The 22,496-nt window shown below is 37.9% G+C and overlaps 2 protein-coding genes across 4 annotated transcripts in view; both read right to left on the reverse strand.

Moving 5' to 3' along the window:
* Window positions 1–10,110, reverse strand: LOC123568700 (caspase-1-like). Of its 2 annotated transcripts, XR_010580981.1 has the most exons (6): window positions 9,995–10,110; window positions 8,184–8,326; window positions 7,399–7,542; window positions 4,515–4,621; window positions 668–4,081; window positions 17–73 (listed from the first exon to the last, which is right to left on the reverse strand). XR_010580981.1 is itself a non-coding variant. In XM_045371105.2 (5 exons), exons 2-5 carry the CDS (start codon window positions 8,289–8,291, stop codon window positions 3,916–3,918), a joined length of 525 nt encoding a protein of 174 aa, XP_045227040.1. In that variant the 5' UTR covers window positions 8,292–8,326; window positions 9,995–10,110; the 3' UTR covers window positions 1–3,915. The 2 variants fall into 2 exon arrangements, 1 of the variants encoding a protein (XP_045227040.1); XM_045371105.2 differs by having other exon boundaries at window positions 1–4,081.
* Window positions 9,664–22,496, reverse strand: part of LOC102117275 (putative caspase recruitment domain-containing protein 17P) — a 19,054-nt gene continuing 6,221 nt past the window's right edge. Inside the window, exons 3-5 of one of the 2 annotated variants that reach the window (XM_065528929.2) lie at window positions 16,814–16,909; window positions 11,264–11,530; window positions 9,664–10,165 (exon numbers count right to left, since the gene is read on the reverse strand). In XM_065528929.2, coding sequence (XP_065385001.1) covers window positions 10,107–10,165; window positions 11,264–11,530; window positions 16,814–16,865 — 378 coding nt within the window. In that variant the 5' untranslated portion in view covers window positions 16,866–16,909 and the 3' untranslated portion in view covers window positions 9,664–10,106. Of the gene's footprint in view, window positions 10,166–11,263; window positions 11,531–15,523; window positions 16,910–22,496 lie in introns of those variants that run through there. The other variant, XM_065528930.2, reaches the window with a different exon arrangement.

Here is a 22,496-nt window from a genome sequence, read left to right on the forward strand (position 1 = left end):
AAAACTAAAAGCCTCTCCTCTAAGATCAGGATGTCCACTTTCAACACTGTTGTCCGACATACTGTTGGAAGTCCTAGGCAGAGCAATTAGACAAGATAAAGAAATAAACTGCATCCAGATTGAAAAGGAAGAAGTCAAATTATACTTGCTTGCAGATTATGTGATTTTATATCTGAAAAATCCTAAAGACTCCATAAAAAACTCTTAAACCTGATACACTAATTCAGACACATTGCAAGATACAAAAATTAATGTACAAAATTTAGTAGCATTTCTATATGCCAATGGTAAGCAATCTGAAAAAGAAATCAAGAAAATAATTCCATATACAATAGCCAGAAGTAAAATTAAATACCAAGGAATTACATCAACCAAAGAAATAGAAGACCCTTGCAATGAAAACTATAAAACATTAATGTAAGACATTAAAGAGGATGCAAAAGTTGTTTAAATTGTTTATGTATTGGAAGAGTCAATATTGTTAACATGTCTCTACTACATAAAGCAATCGATAGATTCAATGCAGTCCTTATAAAGATACCATTGGCATTCTTCACAGAAATAATAAAATAAAAAGAAATCCCAAAATGTATATAGAACCACAAAAGATCTAAAATAGCCAAAGGTACCCAGAGGAAAAAGAACAAAACTGTAAGAATCACATTACCTGACTTTAAATTACACTGCAGAGCTGTAGTTATCAAAATGGCATAGTACTGGTATAAAAACAGACACATAAATCAATGGAACAGATTACAAAACCCAGAGATAAATCCATACATCTACAGTGAACTCATTTTTGACAATGGTGCTAAGAACACAAATACATTGATAAGAGGACGATCTCTTTAATAAATGGTACTGAAAATAAACTGGATATTCATATGCAAAAGAATGAACCTAGACCCCCTACCTCCTTGTCATATACAAAAATCATAACAAAATGAATCAAAGACTTAAATCAAAGACCTCAAGCTATGGAACTCTTACAAAAAATTGGAGAAACTCTCCAGTCCTTTGGACTGGGCAAAAATTTTTTTGAGCAACACTCCAGAAGCATGACCAACCAAAGCAAAAATGGACAAATGGGATTACATCAAGTTAAAAACCTGCACAGCAAAGGAAACAATCAACAAAGTAAAGGGAAAACCCACAGAATGAGCAAAAAAAAATTGCAAACTATCCATCTGACAAGGGATTACAAACCAGAATACATAAGGAGCTCAAACAATTCTGTAGGAGAAAATTTTAATCATCTGATTTAAAAATGGACAAAAGATCTGAATAGATATTTCTGAAAAGAGTACATACAAATGCCAAACAGGTATATGAAAAGGTGCACAACATTATTATTAGAGAAATGCAAATCAAACTGGGAGCTACAGTTTCAAGTATTTGAACTCAACAAAACAGAGAGTTGAAGAATTATTTCCAGAGGCTGGGAAGCATAGTGTGGTGTGGGGGAATTTGGGGAATGTTAATGGGCACAGAAACAGAATAATCACATTGGGCACACACAGACATACAACTGGGCACAATGGACACTGGGGTCAATAAGAGGGAGGACGGAGGTAGAGGGTCAAGGGTTGAAAAACTGACTATGGTGTACTATGCTCACAACTTGGATGAGAGGAACAATTGTCAATAAATCCACAGTATCATGCAATATACCTAGTTCACAAACCTGCACATGTATCCCTTGATGCAAAATAAAAGTCGGAACTATATTTTAAAAATCAATATCAATAGGAGATACTCTTACAGTTTAATGGAATGAAGACATTTAAACTAGCAATTACTGGGGACTTTTCCTTGCCTTTTTTTGATTAAAAAAAGTGGGAGGTAATAGGAAAGAATGTAGATATCGGAGGATTTCAGATTTTGAAATTTTGGATGAAGAGTAACACATTTAGAACTAGACACCTTGACCAGAATGGAGCTTCAGTACTCCTCTCCAACTTTGTCAAATCCCAAAAACAAACATACAGACATTTGCCCACAGACATTCATACAACCTACTTCTTTTAATGTCCTAGGAAGAGATAGAAACAACTTGTCAATGTCACTCAGTGATGAGCATCTGTGCCCTACCCTCTGGAAGTTCAAATGAAAATCGGACCTAAAAAGAGAAAGCCTGTGGACCATTTGTGATGTAAAATCTTAAACCAGAGAAACTGCAACAAATACAGCAAAATAAATGGCAAAAACAAAAAGTACTGGCACCTGCAACAGTTTAAACTGTGCTGAGGAATCATGATGCCACCTCCCCTCTACATCTCCCTGTAATCTTACCCTTTGATTGGAGAGTGTTCTGAAGGAATCCCCTTACTCCCTGGAATGCTTTCCTTCAAGTGCTTAAGATTGCTTTAATAGTTAATTTTTACTGAGGGTGACAATTCACTTCTGCTTTTTGATATTCTCGAAGCAAAGATTGATCACAGATGTAGTCTTAGGTTGTAGTAAAACATTCACGATAGTACAGAAAAGATACGCCCAGGCAAACAGTTAATAAAAGGCCAAAAAAAAAAGGGGGGGGGATTGTAATGTGTTCAACTATAAAGGTTTTTAAAAGGTCAGATATTCACGTTGATTTAATAGGATAAAGATTAGAAAAGGCTCATATCTGCAGGTGAAAGGGTAGTTCTTCCAATCCTTCCTAAATCTTGACATCCCTCAGTGAGTGATTTCACCCCAAACTCATTTTCTCTGCACCATGCAGGGATTTCACTGTGCACACCATGCATCCTAGAGTTTCTTCAGGGTGTCATGCACCATCTGCCAAGTGTTTCATTTTTGATGGCCGTCTTACCTTTTCAAGAAGTCTGTGAATACTGAGGGTCTAGAGTTAATTCAAAATTTACTTTCTGTCTCTTAAATACCTTAACAAAGGGTAGAAATCTGCAGGTTCTGTTCGTGGATTTGTCAGCAGTAAACTGTGGGATTTGGGAAAAGTCCCTTATCACACTGCAGTGTCACTGTCATAATTATTCGTCTTCTGTCCCTGTCTCCTGCTGAGCTCTAAATTTTTTGAAGTCCGGTACCTGTGGTAATTTTTATCTGCATCCCTAATTTGTAATTTGTGTCTGCAACCCAGCAGCAAATGGTATTTTGAATGGAAAAATGGTGCCAATAGCCAGTTCAGGTCTTATAGATTAAGTCTAACATTCTAAACTCAGTACTCTCTTTGATTTCCAACCTTTGTTTCTTCAATGTGGAATAAAACTGAGGACACATTTTTACTTTTATATCAGATTTATGAAAATGTTCAAAGAAGTCTATTATTAAGCAGATATAATTCCAAAAACCATTACAGAATGAAGGAACTCTTGGTTTCCTATGGGAAAAAAAAACATAAAAGAGAATTTTACTAAAAGAAATGTAAGTTATAAAGTTATATCACCAATAGAAACATATGCAACTTAAAAGGAAAGGCCACATACTATTTTAAAATCTTATCCTGCTGAGGTCAAGGGGAGAAACATCTAAGAGTCAGCCTTCATAGACTTATGGCCACTTCTAAGTGACCCTCAGAAAGGGTCTAAAAGAAAAAAAAGAAAAACCTTGGGAAAAGAGCAACATGCTCTGCACTGACCAGTAGAAAGGCATTACTTCAGTATTTTCTGTATATTATGCTACAGCTTGATTTCCCTTATCCAAAATACATGCTACCTGAAGTAGTTTGAATTTCAGATATTTTTGTATATTGGAATATCTGCATTATACTTACTAGTTTAGCATCCTTATTCCAAAAAACAAAAATTTGAAACGCTTCCATAAGCATTTCCTTTGAATATCATGTGGGCACTCACACAGTTTTGGATTTTAGAACATTTCAAAGTTCAAATTTTTGGATTAAAAATTCTCAACCTGTAGACCTAGAGTCCTTGACTAAAATGGACTTTCAGTACACTTTCCTCAACCTTCCCACACTCCCGACCATATACACATAACTGCCCAGAGACATTCATACAGCTTCCTTATTTTAATGTCCTGGGAAGAGGTAGAAACATCTTGTCGAAGTAACCCTTTCAGTGCTGGGCATCTGTGCTTTATCATCTGGCTGCTCAAATGAAAGTCAAACCTAAAAGAGAAAGGACAGTCCAGAGACCTGTTTTTCAGAAAAGATTATTGACCAAAAAGACTACAACAAATATAGCAAAGTAAGTTACAAAAACAAAAAGTACTTGTATCTGCAACAAATATAGTCATGTGGTTATCTAAGCATTGAATCACTCTCCTCAGGACTTTTTAAATCTGTGGTTGGATCTAATACCCATGAGGGACACAGGGCAGGAGGTGGGTGAAACTAAATGATTGTTTTATTGAGGCTGTTGGTCTTAACAGATTGGATCTGGCTCCCAGGCTTGTTCACTCTCCAAAGAACTTCAAAACTTTTTTGGAAAGAAGGGCATTATTGGAAGATAATCATGTCTGTATCTACTTTCTATGCTTCCAATTGCAATAGGCAAGCATTCGGGGAAGTAGAATGAAAATAGCATCCACTAGAGCCCTACCTGTGGAAAATTTCCTCCACATCACAGGAATGGGCATATTCTTGCAGATGTTCAACCAGTTTCATAATAAAAACAGCCTTTTGCGGGATGTCCCCAACAAACATTATCTGTTTATAAAGCACATTTCAAATCTCAAGATTGACTCTTGCCTGAAGAAAGACAGGAAACCCTAGTATTTCTGCTCCAGGCATATTTTGGAATTCATCTATTTTCCATACACTTCATTGTATTTTTTAGTAAATACATTTGAAGTTCAGTGAGTATATTTTTACTGATACTCTAAATAGTGCTGTATATGGTGCAGGTATTAACATCACACAGTCCCAGAGTTACAGTCGTAAATTTAGTAGAGAGTTAGAAAAAGGCAGAATGCGGTAAAGAGAAGGAATTGGGATTTTAGAAAGAAATATCTAAATGTGCATCCCCAACGTGGCGTTACTAACTGTGATTTAAGTTAATTGTCCGTTCTGATATGTAATAGACTCAGCTATATGGGGAATGGTAACAATTTCATACACAGGAAATATCTGAGTCTACACTAGTGCCTGAGCTAACTAAGGATATGTAATACTCAGTCTATACAGGGTAATTATGTTAATAAAATCTCAATTTATGTACTTCACATAAAATTTTAATTAAAATTTAATAGCATTGACTGTAAGATATTTACACCCAAAGAGTTAACCATAAAAATCACAAAACAGAACAAAAGTAGAAATCTGGGAAAAGTCAATAAAAGGATGATAACATCATAATGGAGAATAAGAAGTTCTTATGAAGAAAAGAAATATTAAAGAAAACAATATTAATTTATTACATGGTAGACACAGAAATAATGAAGACGTGAAAATTATACAAAAGAAGGAGTAAGAGAAAAGCAGTAGCAATAGCTCTGTGTATAATCACAAACACATTCTTTAATGACACATTACAGCCAAATATAATGGTCATAAAGTGTATATTAATAATAAAATTCTATTTAGAACCACAGCTATCTTAGTTGAAGGAAGTAGGTAAGAGATAGGGTGGAGACAAGTGTCTCTGCAAATGTTTTGTGAAATTAAGGAAGTAGATAGTTATTTTTCCTCAGGAGAGCACTATGATATAGTTGGGATTTGCACAGCAGAATGTAGAGCTAGGCTTAACATGGGAGTTATAAATAACTAAATTGGAGTTTCTGACAATCATATGGAAAGGAGGAGTAAGGAAAGTGAAAGAAAAGAAAAACACAGAAATAAGCAAGATTGATGATGAGAAGCCAGGGGCTTACAAAGAGCTATATAGAGAGCCATGAATGTCATGTGGAAGGCTGGGACCAAAGGATATTAAAGAACAGTTCTGTCTAATGTTATAGTCTACTCTATGTACTCAGGCTGGAAATGTATTTTTTGTGTGATTGTCTTTTTTTTTTTTTAAATCACTGAAAAAAATATTGAGTCCTACATCAGTGCATGTTCAAGACAATATAGAACCAAACTTCTTCTGAAAGAAGATATCTCATAGTACAAATTATTTTAGAAAATTTAACTACTTGACCAGAGTCAGGGCCTTTGGGCCAGAAATGACCAAGACAATGCGAGTCCTCTCAGGAAACTGCCATACACTGTGGATAAAAGCATTCAAGTCATTTTTATTTAAACCTTGCTAAGAAAAGTAACTGGATTAAGTTCTAAAATAAAAACATTTTAAATAATACCAGTTCTTTAATGTGTACTTCTTTCTGTCATGTGCAATATTTCACATATATTAATTTATTTAATCCTTAAAAAGTGATATTTATATTCATATATATTAGTGAGCAATTCAAGGAAAGCCCAGGGAGGAACTAGTGGAGCTAGTTTACAAAGTACTAAATGACTAGATCAGTCAAGAATAGCAAGATTCTTACTGCAAAGCATACATTTAGAATAATGCGTATGTATTCTGCTTTGTATACTTCATGCTTCTAGGTAAAATCCATTTTAATTTAGGGGCCCAAAGTGCCTCGCTTACTGTTCTACTTTTCTGAACCCTGCTCTTACCCTTCTGTGAATACTTGATGTCGGGCCCAATTGGTCCATTGAATGATTTCAACGTGGCGGATTTCTATGTAGAATCAGACTCTAATGTACTACAGCACAGATCGCCTTCCATTTAATTATCTGTTATCGCTCACAGTTCTAAAATATTTTGCAACAGAGTTCATTATTTACTAACTCAGTCAAAAGAAGTGCTTACTTGCTCTTTGCGGATAAAGGGAATTGTGTGTATAACTTGGAACAAAGCTTTAGTTTGTGTTCAAAAATCTTATCTAAAGTTCCACACACGTATCTGCCCTCTAGTGGGTGGTTGTGAGCTTTTGCGTTGATAACCCCCACAAAGATGTTCTGTGTAGAAGAAACCTGTTACCTGATGTGGAAGAGTAGAGAGCAATAAAATCCTTTTCTATGTGGGCTTTCTTAATAGCATCATCCTCAAAATCTCCTGGAGTAGGTAACGATATATTTTCAGAGACCCGTACTGAAACTTTTTTTTAAGGAATTTCATGACAAACAATGGAATGCCAAAAAAACTTTCAGTCTTAATTTTGAGAAAGGTGGAGGAAGATGTTGTAGGAAGTCTTTCAGAGTTGTCTTGTAGAGAGAACGTGGCATTACTGAGTTAAAAAAAAAAATTCACCACTACGTTAAACCAGGCTCGTGCTGAATGACTCTGATGTTTCAAGAGAACATGTAGCATACAGCACCCTCTCATGGGAAGTTTATATTTTAGATAATCAAAAGATTATATTCCTTGGTCCTACAACCAAGCTTTCTAATATTATTTAGTTACACAAAGGGCGTGACCGTTGTCTCTATGGTATAACAGACCTTAACAAATCAGTGAGATTTCTTTTCACATCTACCTTGTACCCCAGATTTTGTAGCAGCATCGTTATGCCTATGATGTCAACCTCAGCTCCCGTTCTTTTAGAAAGACTGTCAAACTCTTCATTGCAGATAATGAGAGCAAGACGTGTGCGACTTGACTTGTCCATTATTGGATAAATCTGTAGGAAATGCAGTTTGGATTAGTAGCCTTATTCTCTGTAACTTAATATTCACCTGCTAAGTTTATGACCGTTTTCCCTTTCTTAGACCTATCAGGATACGAACTCCCATCGACTATACATTGAAAATGCGGAACGGAATTGAGTGCTACTTGGAGAATAGGCATAGAAACTGCAAAGGCCCAGATGGCAGGTGAGCTACTGACTTCATTGTTCTTGATAGGTGAGATTTTGAAAAATGCACAAGCTCTAAAGCAAGAATGACTGAATTCTAAAACTGATTGCTCTAATTTTTTATTGTTTTTCTTTGGGCAGAATATTTAACAACCCCATGTCTCAGCTTCTAGATCTCTCTAAAATGGATTATTTTTAATGTTAAACATTATTTATTATCACGTACAAAATGCCTAGAATACTGCCCACTCTTAGTGAACATTCAGTAGCTGCCTTTGTTGATGTTATTTATCCAGGAATTGGATCTATTTAGGAACTCTTTCTATAAACCTGGGATTCTAGGATAAAGGAATTTTTGTGTGTGTGTGTAAAGGAAGCAGAAGTACAATTCTCCATTGAGAACAACTCTAATAAAAAGCCACTGCATTTCAAAATCGCCTCAAATATATCTTTCACCCCACTCTAACCTTGTGTTCTGAGCATGGCACCTCTGTTGACTTTTCTTTCCATATCCTTTTAGCTTCGTCTAGGGAGCAAAGCTTGACGCTTCTTCCTGAGCCTGAGGATGTAGGCATAGCAGGGTTGCCCCACACTGGCACTGCCTGAGGAGCTGCAAGAGTCACAGAACATCATGAACATTGGCATCCCTCTTTGTTTCACTTTGTGTTTCTTACAGCCTCACCTAAGGATGAAATCACAAAAGTGGAAATGCATTCTTAGGAAGAAAATCCTGATCTTTCACCGCGAAGTAATTTCACTGCTAATGGAGTACATTTCCAGTCAGAGATTTCCAGGTGTGCAAAACAGGGCTCTCCTTTCATATTTCAGGATCAGTATTTTTACAAGTATTTCAGAAAAAAAAAATGTAGAAAGAAAGCTTTTCAATGCCATGCATGAAAAAAAAAACGCTCAGAAAACAGTCAAATGTGTGAGATAAAATAATTAGAATATAAATGTATTTCAAAAGATTTGAACCACAGAATAAAATTTAATGAGAGGGGCCTTAATTAAATCTACTAAAAATATTTAAGAAATATATTTATCTTTTTATTTATTTACTTAATAGACATGGTAGTAAGCACTAGGAATATTTTGTTAATGAACCTTTGTCCTGTCCTTCAGGATCTCTTCCTACTATGTATACATATGGAAGAAGGAGATAATTAAATATATGAACCAGAATGATAAATGCTAAAATCAAAGTGCACACTAGATGGATTTATAGCACTTAACATTGACTACACAGACATAGTAGGAAATGTTTTCACAGAGTTTACGTGAGAAAATCCTTGAGGCTTTTATTTCATCACTAGTACAACACCATCCGACAATGTGATATACTTGTTAAAGAACTTAATGTAATCTTTGTTTCAAGATATAAATGAGTTTTCTAGATTTGTGGAGTATCTTTTAGAAACTATTATGTCAAGAAAATAATATTTAATTTTGAAAACAAGTTTGAGAAACTGCTATACAATTAGTTAGATAAATAAAGGCAGCATGAAGTGTGTTGACTTGGGGAAGAACTAATTGGAATGGATATATTGGAGAAAACTATAAAATAATAATTTGATAGAATAAATGTTTGGTTTCTTCAGAAAGAAGAATGAACACAACATAAAAAACTAAATAGAGGTATATGGGTTATGTTTCAGGTAATTTTTCTTAGTGAAAATGCAGTGTTTGTTTATATAGTGAGTGTCCCATGCTGTAAAACATTTAAGAAAACATTCATGAGTTAATCAACCTTAATAAATTCAATAGAGTAAAACCTGAACTTGGCAGAAAAAATTAGCATTTCTTGCCTCTAAATTGCTTTTAAATGCAAGTTTCTTTTATTTTAAGAGGTCCCTTGATGAATAGGGGTTTTTAATAAAATAGAAGAAGAAATAGAAAGACAGTTCCAAATTTGAGGAAAAAAAGCATAAAACTTGGCCGTGGCTTGAATATTGGAGGTGCATGAGAGGAAAGGGGCCAAGATGAGTTTCAAGTTCCTGGTATGAACAACTGGTGATGGTGACACCAACAACCGAGTGACACAAAACTGGATGAGAAGCAGGGTGGGGAAGAATGGCATGTTCGGCTCTGATATTGGTTAGATAAGTTTGTCTCTGGGAGATGTGAGGGAATGTTCCAGTAGGCTTAAGTAATGAAGTTTGATACTTATTTGGGTAATCAGGATTTGAGATACAGGTTTCAAATTTTAATGTAAACATAGATAGTGAAGCTGTTTGGACAGTTGCTACAAAATCAGAATAAATTACAAAAAGAAAATTACATGATCACTCTATGGAATTCTCCATAGCCCCTTTAACTGTGGTTCATCCTACAACATTAATGTCATGGAAGCCGGGGTTCAAATAATGCTCTTTCTTTAAAAACAGCATTAACTAGGAAGGAAGTACTAGTTGAGAATATTCTGTAGTAAGGTGATTTCCAGATGTTGGACCTAGAAAGAGAAGAAGAATATTGAAATAGTCACTTAGTACCTCTGAAAAACTTTACCCTAATGCTTACAACACTCCCCACTAAAGATTCCTCCCACAACCCTAACTGAATGACATTAAATAATGTTCAATATGTTCTTTAATTTAGAGAGTGGTGGGGGGTATAAAATGAAAGAGGCATTGTCAGAAAAATATTACATTTATCACACATAGATGAAAACATAAACTTGTCCCTTATCTGCTTAGACAGGGATAAGCCTCCCCCAACCCTTAGAAAACAAAACAAAACAAAACAAAAAGGCTTTTACTTTGAAAGAACATCTGCCTCTGAAGTGACTTTGGAAAGTACCACAGAGACCAGTGACTAGGAGTCCACCAGAACTCTCATCCTCACCATGTGGTAGGTCCAAGGGATCACCAGAATGGGCCAGCTCATTTCCTGTGCACTGTATTGGGCCCTAAGGGGGCCACAAATGGAGGCAGTCCAGGGCTCACAGCATGATCCCCAGCCTGATAACAGGCAAGTGGGTGATGTTACTCAAAAGAAAATGCAAGGAGGCAACTGGAGGAAAGAGCCAACTTGAAATCCTTACTTTTTCATAATCATTCAATGTATTCTCTGAGTATATTGCCACTTTTGAAATATAATTTATTCTTCTTGGAGGGCAAAATTTTGGAGATAAGTTATAAAACATATTTAATTACAGACCTTAAAACTTCATGTCAGACAACTATATAAGTGCCTGGGTACACCCAGGACTCAAAAATATTAAATCAATCAATAAATATTGTGCCTCGCCAATAACAGTGGAACATACAGTGTGAAGCTTTTTAGATAGTTCTCATGACCTTCAGGAAATTAGCTACCACATACTCAAAACAGGAAATGAGCTTTAATCAGAAGAGGGCCACTGAGGATGAAGGAACAGAAACAAAGGAGAGTCAAGGGACATGCAATAGGGCCCTGCTACAGAAATATTGCCTGAAGGCGGAGATACGAAAGTTTTCTGCAACTTAACATGCATGACTAGTAAAGACATCACATGGTAGGCACAATGACAGGCCCTAGGTGAACTTGAGTGTGAGTCACTGACCCTTACCTGCTGAGAGTCGCAGTGTCCCTGCCAGGTGACTGTCTTCTTCACAAATGTATGTGACACAAATTTGGCATGCCGGAGCCCCTTTCAGAATAACAGAGTCAAGCAAAGCTCGGGCCTTATCCATAACTCTAGCATTTTTACATTTTACTATCTCTATCTCTTCCTGATTCAGCACCCTTTTCTTGAATAATTCACCCAGTAAGCCATTTATTGTACCTTCATCCAAAGAACGGATTAATAGCTTTCTCTTCTCCGTCAGGACCTTGTCTGTTTGGAGCACAAAGATTTCTCACATCATGAAAACAGCCTCATAGTCCTCTCATGTCATCAACAGAAAGCGACCTCATTTAGATTTCATCAGTGAAATGTTCCCCCCCTCACAGTTGCGTAATCCCTTTTTTTACTGTATCACTGTCCTTGTTTCCCTCAATAGTCCCCATACATGTGCATGGAGTGGCTTGAAGACTGAGTTTACCATTTCCACATTAGTCCCTGGAAAGCAGAGATCATCCTCTTATGTCACATGTTTATTTAACTCTGATTAATAAAGTAATGATTAATAAAGTAATAAAACAGAAATAGCCCATTTCATTTAGGAACCACTGCTGCTAGTACTCCTCCTGTGCCAATTCTGTACCCTCGGTCAGACTTTCAACAGGTAAGTAAGAGTTTAAGATTGCAAAATGACAGCAGGCTACTTCTAAAGCCACAGTTCCTTTCTGTACTTGCCTTTCTGTTTCTAAAGACTGCAAGCATCTTCTAGTTTCTTCTCTCATCCCTCTCCACCCTCTCCGTCACTTCTGCTCACCAAAAATTCCACAGATACTAATTGTGGCTTCCAGAAGAGCCAGCGCCTTCCAAAACTCTTTCTTCCCAGGGACCTATTCTTGGGACAGTAAAAGACTCACCCGGCCACGGCTTTTCTCTCCTACCCTTCTTGTGTGGTTGAAACTGAAAGCATGCTTCACCTTTCTTTTTACCTTCCTTTTACACCTTTTTGGCAAGGCATGTAAACATATTGGGAAACAACCACTGCACATGCATATGCATGTCTTTTTTTTTTTTTTTTCCCCAGCAGAGAAAGAATCAGATTCTTGAGCTGTAGACTGCATCAGAGAGTGTATCTTTGGGAAAATTTCTTCACCAGCCCTTGGAACAGGTAAGGGTAGGAGGGGAATGGGGCTTGGAGAATAAGACAAGAATGACAAAGTATGTGTACAATTAAACTCACACAGTGAAGAGTTTCTCATTCATTAGAAAACTTGATGGAGAAAAGTCGCACAACCTTTAGAGAATTTGAACCACTGCTCTCTGGGCCCATTTCACAGTCTGGGAAAGTCGTGGGAAACCTATGTCCCTGTGAAGGAATTTTACTTTAAAAAATAAACACATTTTTCACAAAAATTAAAGCTTTTCTTGTTTAAAGTCCTTCTTTTTCAGAGGGTTTTTTTTTTGTTTTTTTTTTTTTTTTCTGATACAGAATTTTATTCTGCCACCCAGGCTGGAGTGCAGTGGCTTTAACGTGGCTCACAGCAGCCTTCTCTCCCTGGACTCAGATGAACCTCTCAGCTCTGCCTCTCAAGTAGCTGGGAACACAGGCACATGCGACCATGGATGGATAATATTTGTATCTTTCTAAAGACAGGGTCTCCCTATGTTTCCTACGCTGTTTTTTATATCATGCACTCAAGCAATTCACCCACCTTGGCCTCCCAAAGTGCTGGGATTACAGGTGTGAGCCACCCACCGATCCTGGCTGGCTTTGTTTTGAGGGACATTGCATCATAGAGGCCCAGAGCATAGGCTCTGGACTCAGAATGTTGAACTTAGCATCTTAAGCTTCATTTTGTGGGCAAGAAATTGAACTTCCCTATGCATTGGTTGCTCTGTTTGTGAAATAATTTTAATAATAGTACATACCTACACAGTTTTGAGCATTGAAAGAAAATGTAAAAAATGCATGGAACCTTGCCTGACAAATGGTAAGCAGATAATGAGTGATATTACTATAATTAACACAAATATTTAATATTAGAAAGAAATCAAAGATAATTATTTGCAGATTATCCAGCTAAATGTATCCTTTGTAGACTCCTCAAGCAGTGCATCTAGTCATTCACTTAACAAATATATAGCGACGATGTAGTTCTAGGAGCCAGCGGTTCAGTCATTATGGTCATTTCCTCCTTGCTTTCACATACAAGAGGGGAAGACAAACATGAAGCCTGGTATGTAGTATGCAACTGAAATATTCAGAATGTGCAAATCCTGGTGCGTAATATGTAACTGGAATATTCAGAATGTGCAAATATGGTAAGTGATGAGAAGAATAAGAAATTAATCGGAGAGATGGAAGACAAAATATTTTAGGAGTCATGAAAACTATAGAGAGAGTAGCCAGGGAAGGACACGAGAGGTCTCTGTCTTTGCAAGCACATGTTCAAATGATCACTCCAGAAATAAACTCAATGTGGCCAATTTATTTTATGAACCTCTTTGATGCAAGATAGGCTAATAACAAAATGCAGACAGTAATTCACGTTTTTCAATTTCTTTAACAAAAATGTTCTTGTGTTATTACCTTTTTATCTTTGGAGAATAAGGACCCGAGGTTACAAAAACATCCACCTTTTTACATGTGGGCCACCAGCTTTACTTCCTGTGCTCTAGGCGAAGAGCTGAATTCTAGGGGAGACTGATTTAAGTAATAATAAAACTCTGATCTCCCACACAGCCGGCTCTGAGTCAATTACTCTTTCGCCGTTGCAGTTCCCCTGTCTTGATAAATCGGCTCTGTCTAAGCAGTGGACAAGGTGAACTCATTGTGCGGTAACAAATTCTTAATAGCAAACCAGGTAAGTTTGAGCTCATTTAAAAATGATAAGTGCATATTGGAAGTTTCAAACAGAAAGAAGGCATATTCATTCCCCTATCCATTTTTTGAGATGGAGTTTCTCTCATGTTGTCCAGGCTGGAGTGCAATGGCGCAATCTCGGCTCACTGCAACCTCCACCTCCCGGGTTCAAGCAATTCTGCTGCCTTAGCCTCCTGAGTAGCTGGGATTACAGGCATGAAACACCATGCCTGGCTAGTTTTTTTGTATTTTTAGTAGAGACAGGGTTTCACCATGTTGGCCAGGATAGTCTCGAATGTCTGAACTCAGGTGATCCACCCACTATGCCCTCCCAAACTGCTGTGATTACAGGCGTGAGCCATTGCACCTGGCCCCATTCAGGAATATTTCATGATCATCAGTTCTTAAAACTTACTCTGCTTGTGTTGGGGATACCATTTTGGAAACATGTTCGTACACTTTAAAGTATGCAGTCAAGTGGATAGATATGCAAATAAGCAAAATGAAACATAAGAATATAAATAATGAGATGCTTAAGAAAAGCATAAGTAAACTGTGTCTCAGGAGGAAGATAGCTCTCCAGAGAAGAGGGCATGGCACTGAATCTGGAAGGACTAGAAGGAATTTGTTCCTTGGACAACTGGGGACTGGTCTCCTGGCAGAGAGCAGTGTGGGAAGAAGCACAAAGGCTTGAGGGTGTCTGATGTAACCACAAAACTGGGAGAGCTGAGCTTTAGAAGGAATAGAAATGTGAAGCCAGGACTGAAGTGAGAGTGATCAGAGACAGGGCAAGTATTTGAAGATGTTTGCAGACAGGTAGAGTAATGGCAGAATTTGAGAGTCATGCCAAGCTGAGATCACTCCTCTCAACAGACTTGTGACCTAAAGCATATTTTGATGGCATTCTCTAAGTATCCCCTTCAATTATAATACAGCAATAACACAACTGTATTGATTGGTTTTAAATATTAAATGAGAGAAGGTGCATGAAATAGCTATCGTATGGTAAGTATTTTTCAGAGACTGTCATTATAGATTATTTTTGTTATTACTATAATTACTGAATGAAAGCTGCAGTGATAATAAAAATGGAAGGAATGGATTAGAGGAAAAAACTCATCAGGACCACAGTTTTGGTTCCAGGTAAAGTGATGTAATGCTTAAACACATTATAGGATACAATTCCTCAGGAGTTTAAGGTAACAATAGCTGTCTACACTTGGTTGTTTATAATTATCAGACCGTGACTTGTTTATGACTAGTGGCTTTCAATTTCTCCTATCTATTACCTAATGATCCTTGATTCTGGAGCTTAAGTTAAGTGTTGTGAGGTGAGACATAAACCCCGGATAGAATTGTTCTATAGGGAGAATCAAAGCAATAAAGAAACTCAACACAAGAAAATATGAGTGAAGTAAATACAGCAATTTTGTTATGAAGCTGAAATCATGCTTTACAGGGATTAATGGAGAAAATGAATACACATGTTTCAGAAGGTACAAAAACTCATCTGAAAGTTCAGATTTTTTTAAGAAAGGAAATAGGGTGCCACTGTATGTCCCTGAGCAAAGTTAATTACATTAATAGATCACTAGCAGGTAAGCAGAGAGAGTTAACTAACTGATCAACCTTCCTAATAACACTAATCTGCAGACAAACCTATGCCAAGTCAGTTTCATAAGAATTATCTGCAGATTTTCAAATGGCAATAAATGCCTGCAAAGTATTTAAGATTGAGTTATTCAGGGTAAGGAAGGGGGTAGTCATCAGACATTTTTATATGACTACATATTACTGTGGTATGTTATAAGGCTTAGAATCCACTGATCTAGTCCAATTTCTTCCTTTTCCTGTGAGGAGAATGAAGCCAAAGAAGCGATATTACCTAATGGAATACTAACTGCCTAAGTAACTCATGACATTATCACTTAGGCTTTTTCAGCTTTGATATATAAGACAGGAGACCTGAAAGTTGTGTACAGAATGGATTTTAGAGTTAAGTCCTGGAGAGAGGGAGACCACTTAAAAACAACAACAACAATAACAAAACAAAACAGCTGTGATAGTAACCCATGAAATATCGGTTTAAAGTAGTCAGTACCAGGACCAAAGAGAAAGGGGGAGAAAAGGAATCACTTTAAACAGACCAAGAGTATAATTCACAATAAGAGATGGCAAAGAGATTAACAATTCAGAGGCTTTCAGGTCTGGTTCTGAGATGAATGTTTCTGATCTGGGCAATTAGTTTGAAATCAAGAGAAAGATTTCAGAGTGCATTTTGCAACTTCCAGAATTGTCTCCCACAAATAATTTCCTCTAGCTTTCTTTACCCTTCCTATGATTACCAGAAGCTGAAAGAAAGGAATTAACTTCTTTCTGGCTAGAAGACATCTGGAAAACATATGATCCCCTTCAGTATCTCTAACACCGGGTTCGGTGATTCAAACTACACACAATCATTAAAAAAAAGAATTCAGCATGCATGCTATCGGCTCTCTTCCTTTCTTGTGTTTATTACACATCAATAAATCAAGTGTTTCCTAAGATTCTACTCCCAAGCTCCTAGTCAGAAAAGGAATCACCTGCCATAGGTAACAGCCTCTGTTCTTCCCTACAGCATTGAGAAGAGCTTCAGATGGAAAAATGAAAGTAAACTGTGTATTTTTTTATTGCAAAGGGCAGAAACATGTAATTACAGGTTGTGAAACTGCTGCTCAGAATTCCAGGCTCATTGACAGGAAGTGCCATGATGTCAGCAAGTTGGCATCCAAGTACTGGAATTTAGGTTCTTCCTGTGGGAAGAAAAAAAAAAAAATGACAAAACACTGTCCTGTGGGTTGACACTTCAGGCTGTTTCTTTTCCTTGTTTCCTGTGGCCCCCCTACTTCTCCTATCCATCTGTCTCTTCTCTTCCTGATATCTCGGTTTTTCTTTCTCTGATCACATAAAACCACAATGACTGAAGGAGTTTAATCTAAAAAGTCTCTGTTCATTTCCTCATAAGAATTAAACAAATAGTTCATATTTCCTGCTTAAACTGTGTTGATGAATCGTCACGATGTCTTCCCCTCTCTGTCTCCCTGTGGTCTTAACCTTTTATTGGAGATAGTGCTGCAAGAACCCTGTGCTCTACTCCCCGGCGTGCTTTCCTTTTACTACCTGAGATGGCCATAACATTTAATTTTTACTGAGGGTGGAAGCTCACCTTTTTGACATTCCCTGAATGAAAGCTGATTGTAGAAGGAGTCTCAGGCTGTAGTAGAATTAATGTGTGATTATACAAAAAAGATATGCCCAGAATAACAGTTAGTAAAAGGAGAAAGAAAAAGCCTTGATGGCCAAGTAGAAACAGCTCCGGTCTGCAGCGCCCACAGAGAGAAACACACAAGGTGAGACATTTTTGCATTTCAAACTGAGGTACCCAAGTCCTCTCACTAGGACTACCTAGGCAGTAAGTGCAACCCACAGAAAACAAGGAAAAGCAGAGTGGGGCGGCAGTTCACCCAGGAGCTACATGGGACAAAGGGACCTCCTTCCCTCAGGCAAGGGAAGCAGTGAGGGACTGTGCTACCCAACCGGGGTACTATGTTTTCCAGGATTTTTGCAATCCAGGGTTCAGGAGTTCCCCTCATGAGTGTACACCATCACGGCCTTGGGTCTCAACACAAAACTGGACAGACCCAAGGCTGCTGTTCTGGTCGGCAGCTGTTTGGGCAGGCACTGACTGAGCTGCAGGAGTTTTTACATAGTCCAGCAGCTCCCAGAACTCTAGTGAGGCAGAGTCCCATCCACTCCCATGGAAAGGGGGCTGAAGCCAGGGAGCAAAATGGCCTCGCTCAGCAGATCCACTCTCACAGAAGCCTGCAAGCTTAGATCCACTGGATTAGTATCCCCACTAGACAGCATAGAGCATGGAGTAGGCCAAAGATGACTGAGTTCCACGGGGGAGGGGCGACTGCCATTGCTGTAGCTCTAGTCAGTGGTTTTCCCCTACCAGTGCTAAGGATGCTGGTTAGATTGGACTGGTCAGCAGTCTTTACAGCACAGCACAACCACTGGAGCAGATCATGACCAGACTGCTTTTTTAGGTGGGAACGGGATCCATCCCTCCTCCCTGGGCAAGGCACCCTTGCAGGAATTCCAGAAAACCCAGCCAGGAGTTTACAGACAGAGTTCTCATTTCCCTGGGAAAGAGCACCTGTTGGGAAGGGTGGCTGTGGTCTCAGGTTCAGCCAACTTAATCTTTCCTGCCTGCTGGCTCTGAAGATTCCCAGAGATCCAGACAAGGGGGATTCCCCAGCACAGTGCTCCAGCTCTGCTAAGGGATAGCTAGACTGCTTCCTTAAGTGGGTTCCTGATCTCTTTCCTGCTGAGGGGGTGAGTCCTTTCAATAGGGGTCACCAGACACTTCATGCATGTGAGTTCCGACTGGCATCAGGTCAGTGCCCCTGTGGGATGAAGATTCCAGAAGAAGGAGCAAGCAGCATCCTTTGCTTTTCTGCAACCTCCATTGGTTATACCCAAGTGAACAGTATCTGGAGTGGACCCCCAGGGAACTGAAACAGACCTGCAGAAGAGGGGCCTGACTGTTAAAATAAAAACAAAAATCAGAAAGCAATAATAATAACAGCATCAACAAAAAAGACCCTACAAATATCCCATCAAAAGGTCAACAGCTTCAAAGATTAAAGGTAGATAAATCCGCAAAGATGAAAAACCATCGCAAACCCACTGAGAATTCCAAAAGATGGAATGCCTTTTCTCCTCAAATGATTGCAACACTTCTCCAGCAAGAGCATAGAACAGGGCTGAAGCTGAGATGGATGAACTGACAGAAGTAGGTATCAGAAAGTGGGTAATGACAAACTTTGCTGAGCTAAAGAATTATGTTCTAACCCAATGCAAAGAAGCTAAAAACCATGACAAAAGATTACAGGAACTGTTAATTAGAATAACCAGTTTAGAAAGGAATACAAATGATCTGATGCAGCTGAGAAACACAGCATGAGAGCTTCATGATGCAAACACAAGTGTTAATAGCTGAATCAAAGAGAAAGAAGAAAGACTATCACAGCTTGAACACTCTTGCTGAAATAAGGCAAGCAACAAGATTAGAGGGGAAAAAAAGCAATGAACAATACCTTCCAGAACCATGGGACTATATAAAAAGACCAAATCTATGGCTGATTGAAGTACCTGAAATAGATGGGGAGAATGGAACGAAGTTGAAAAACACACTTCAGGATATCATCCAGGAGAACATCCCCAACCTAGCAAGACAGACCAACATTTAAATTCAGGAATTTTGGAAAACCACAGTAAGATACTCCACAAGAAGATCAATCCCAAGACACAAATCATCAGATTCTCCAAGGTTGAAATGAAGGGGAAAAATGTTAAGGGCATCCAGAGAGAGAGGCCAGGTCACCTACAGAGGGAAGCCCATCAGACTAGCAGTGGACTTCTCAGCAGAAACCCTACAAGCCAGAAAAGACTGGGGACTGATATTCAACATTCATAAAGAAAATAATTTCCAACCCAGATTTCATATCTGGCCAAACTAAGCTTCATAAGTGAAGGAGAAATAAAATTCTTTTCTGACAAGCAAATGCTGAGGGATTTTGTCACCACCAGGCTTGCCTTGCAAGAGATCCTGAAGGACGTACTAGGCATGGAAAGGAAAATCTGTTAGCAGTCACTACAAAAACCCACTAAAATACACAGGTCAATGACAGTATGAAGCAACTACATTAACAAGTCTGCAAAATTAACCAGCCAACATCATGATGACAGGATCAAATTCACACATACCAATATTAACCTTAAAAGTAAATGTGCTAAATGCCCCAATTAAAAGACACAGAATGGCAAGTTGGATAAACAGACAGAACCCATCAGTATGCTGTGTTCAAGAGACATGGTTGGTGGGAATGTAAATTATTTATACCATTGTGGAAGAGTGTGTGGCAATTCATCAAAGATTTAGAACTGAAAATACCATTTGACACAGAAATACCATTACTGGGTATATACACAGAGGAGTATAAATCATTCTATTATAAAGATACATTACATGCATGCATATGCTCATTGCAGAACTATTCACAATAGCAAGGACATGAAATCAACCCAAATGTCCATCAATGATAGGCTGGATAGAGAAAATGTGGCACATATGCACAATGGAATACTATGCAGCCATAAAAAAGGATGAGATCATGTCCTTTGCAGGGACGAGGATGAAGCTAGAAGCTATTGTCCTCAGCACACTAATGCAGGAACAGAAAACCAAACACTGCATGTTCTCACTTATAAGTGATAGCTGAACAATGAGAACACATGGACACAGGGAAGGGAACAATATGCACTGGGGCCAGAGAAGAAGATGGGGGATGGAGGAGAGCATTAGGGAAAAGAGCTAATGAATGCTTGACCTAATAAATAAGTGATGGGTTGTTTTGTGCAAGAAACCATCTGAGCACACATTTACCTATGTAACAAACCTGCACATCCTGCACATGTATTCCAGAACTTAAAAAAAATAATAAAATAAAATGGCATTATGATGTTCAGCATTGAAGGATTTCAAGAGGTCAGAAATTCGCCTTCACTTTTAATGAGTTTGGGATTAGAAAGGCTCATGATTGAAACTGAATCTGTAGTTCTCCCAGTTCTTCAGAATCTTCACATCACTGAGTAACTGATTTAACCCCAAACTATTTTCCCCTGAACAATGCAGGTGCATAATTTTGCATTCAGTGCACTGTAGTGTTTCTTCAGAGTGTCATGCTCTATCTGCTATTGCTTTTATGTTTGTTGACTATTATACATTCTTAAAGAGACTGAAATCTTAGGCATCTAGGGTTGAATCAAAATTTACTTTATATTTCTCAACACTCTTAGCAAATATTAGATATGTGTAGATTCTCTTCATGGATTTGTCAGTAGTAGACTCTGGGATTTGGAAAAATGTCCCTTTTCACATCATGCTTTCACTATCATAACTGTCTTTCTTCTCCCCACCTCTCCTGCTGAGTTCTAAATTCTTCAAAGTTACATGCTTACTATAATTTATATCTGTATTCCTAAAGCAGAAAGCCCTGAAAATGGTTTTCTGAAGGAGAAAATGGGGCTATTAGCCAGTTCCGGTCTTATGAATCAAGCCTAAAGACTCTAAATCCATTACCTCCTCTAAGTTTCTTCTTTTGTCTTTTTTTTTTTTTTTTTTTCTGTGTGATAAAAAAAATAAAAATTCTTTCATTTTTATATCAGACTTAACAGAAGGCTTACAGAACTGTGTGTTTTGGAACAGATATGCCTCAAAATTAGGTGCATAAAGAGAATTCTTGGCTTCCTGTGGGGAAAACAAATAAAGCAAACATTCTAAAAAGTTCCACAAAAAGGTATGCAAGTTATAGTGTCATACCACCAATGGGACTATACACATTCTGAAGAGGAAACAGCCCATGCTGTGTCTAAGTATTCCTCTGCTGAAATGAGAAACACCTATAAGTGAGCATTTGTGATCTTATTACCACCTCAGAAATCAACATCAACTGACCCTTAAAAGGAGTGGTTTAAGTAATGAACTTTGAGAGTAGAGCAGTGTACTCTGCACTGACCAGAAGGAAGGTGTTCTTTCAGTATCCCCTGTTTATTATACTATGGGTAGAGTATCTCTTTTTCAAAATGCTGGGAACACAAAATGTTTTGGATTTCAGATTTTTCTGAATTTTGGAATATCTACATTGTAATTTCTAGTTGAGCATTCCTAATCCCAAAACCTAAACTCTGAAATACTTCAATAAGCATTTCCTTTGAATATCATGTCAACACCCAAAAAGTTTTTGATTTTGTTCAACAAAATACTAGCAAACTGAATAACAGCAGCGCATCAAAAAGTTAATTCACCACAGTTCTGTGCACTTCATTCCCATAATGCAAGATTGATTCAACATACACAAGTCAATAAATGTGATTCACCAAATAAGCAGGATTTCAAATAAAAAAGCAGACCCAGAAAAGCTGTTGAAAACATTCAAAATCCCTTTATGATAGAAAACCCTCAACAAATTAGGCAACAAAGGGAACAGACCCCAAAATAATAAGAGTCATCTATGACAAACTCATAGCCAAACATCTCAAGGCATTCCGTTTGAAAACCAGCACAAGACAAGGATGCCCTCTCTCAACACAACTATTCCACATAATCCTGGAATTCCTAGCCAGAGTGATCAGACAACAGAAGGAAATAGAAGGTATCCAAATAGGAAAAGAAGAAGTCAAACTGTCATCCCATGTACAAAATTCAGTAACACTTCTGTACACCAAAACCGTTGAAGCTGAGAGCCAAATTAGGAACTCATCTCAATTGCAAAT

Source organism: Macaca fascicularis, chromosome 14 (genome assembly GCF_037993035.2).
Source record: "Macaca fascicularis isolate 582-1 chromosome 14, T2T-MFA8v1.1".
Classification (NCBI taxonomy): domain Eukaryota; kingdom Metazoa; phylum Chordata; class Mammalia; order Primates; family Cercopithecidae; genus Macaca; species Macaca fascicularis.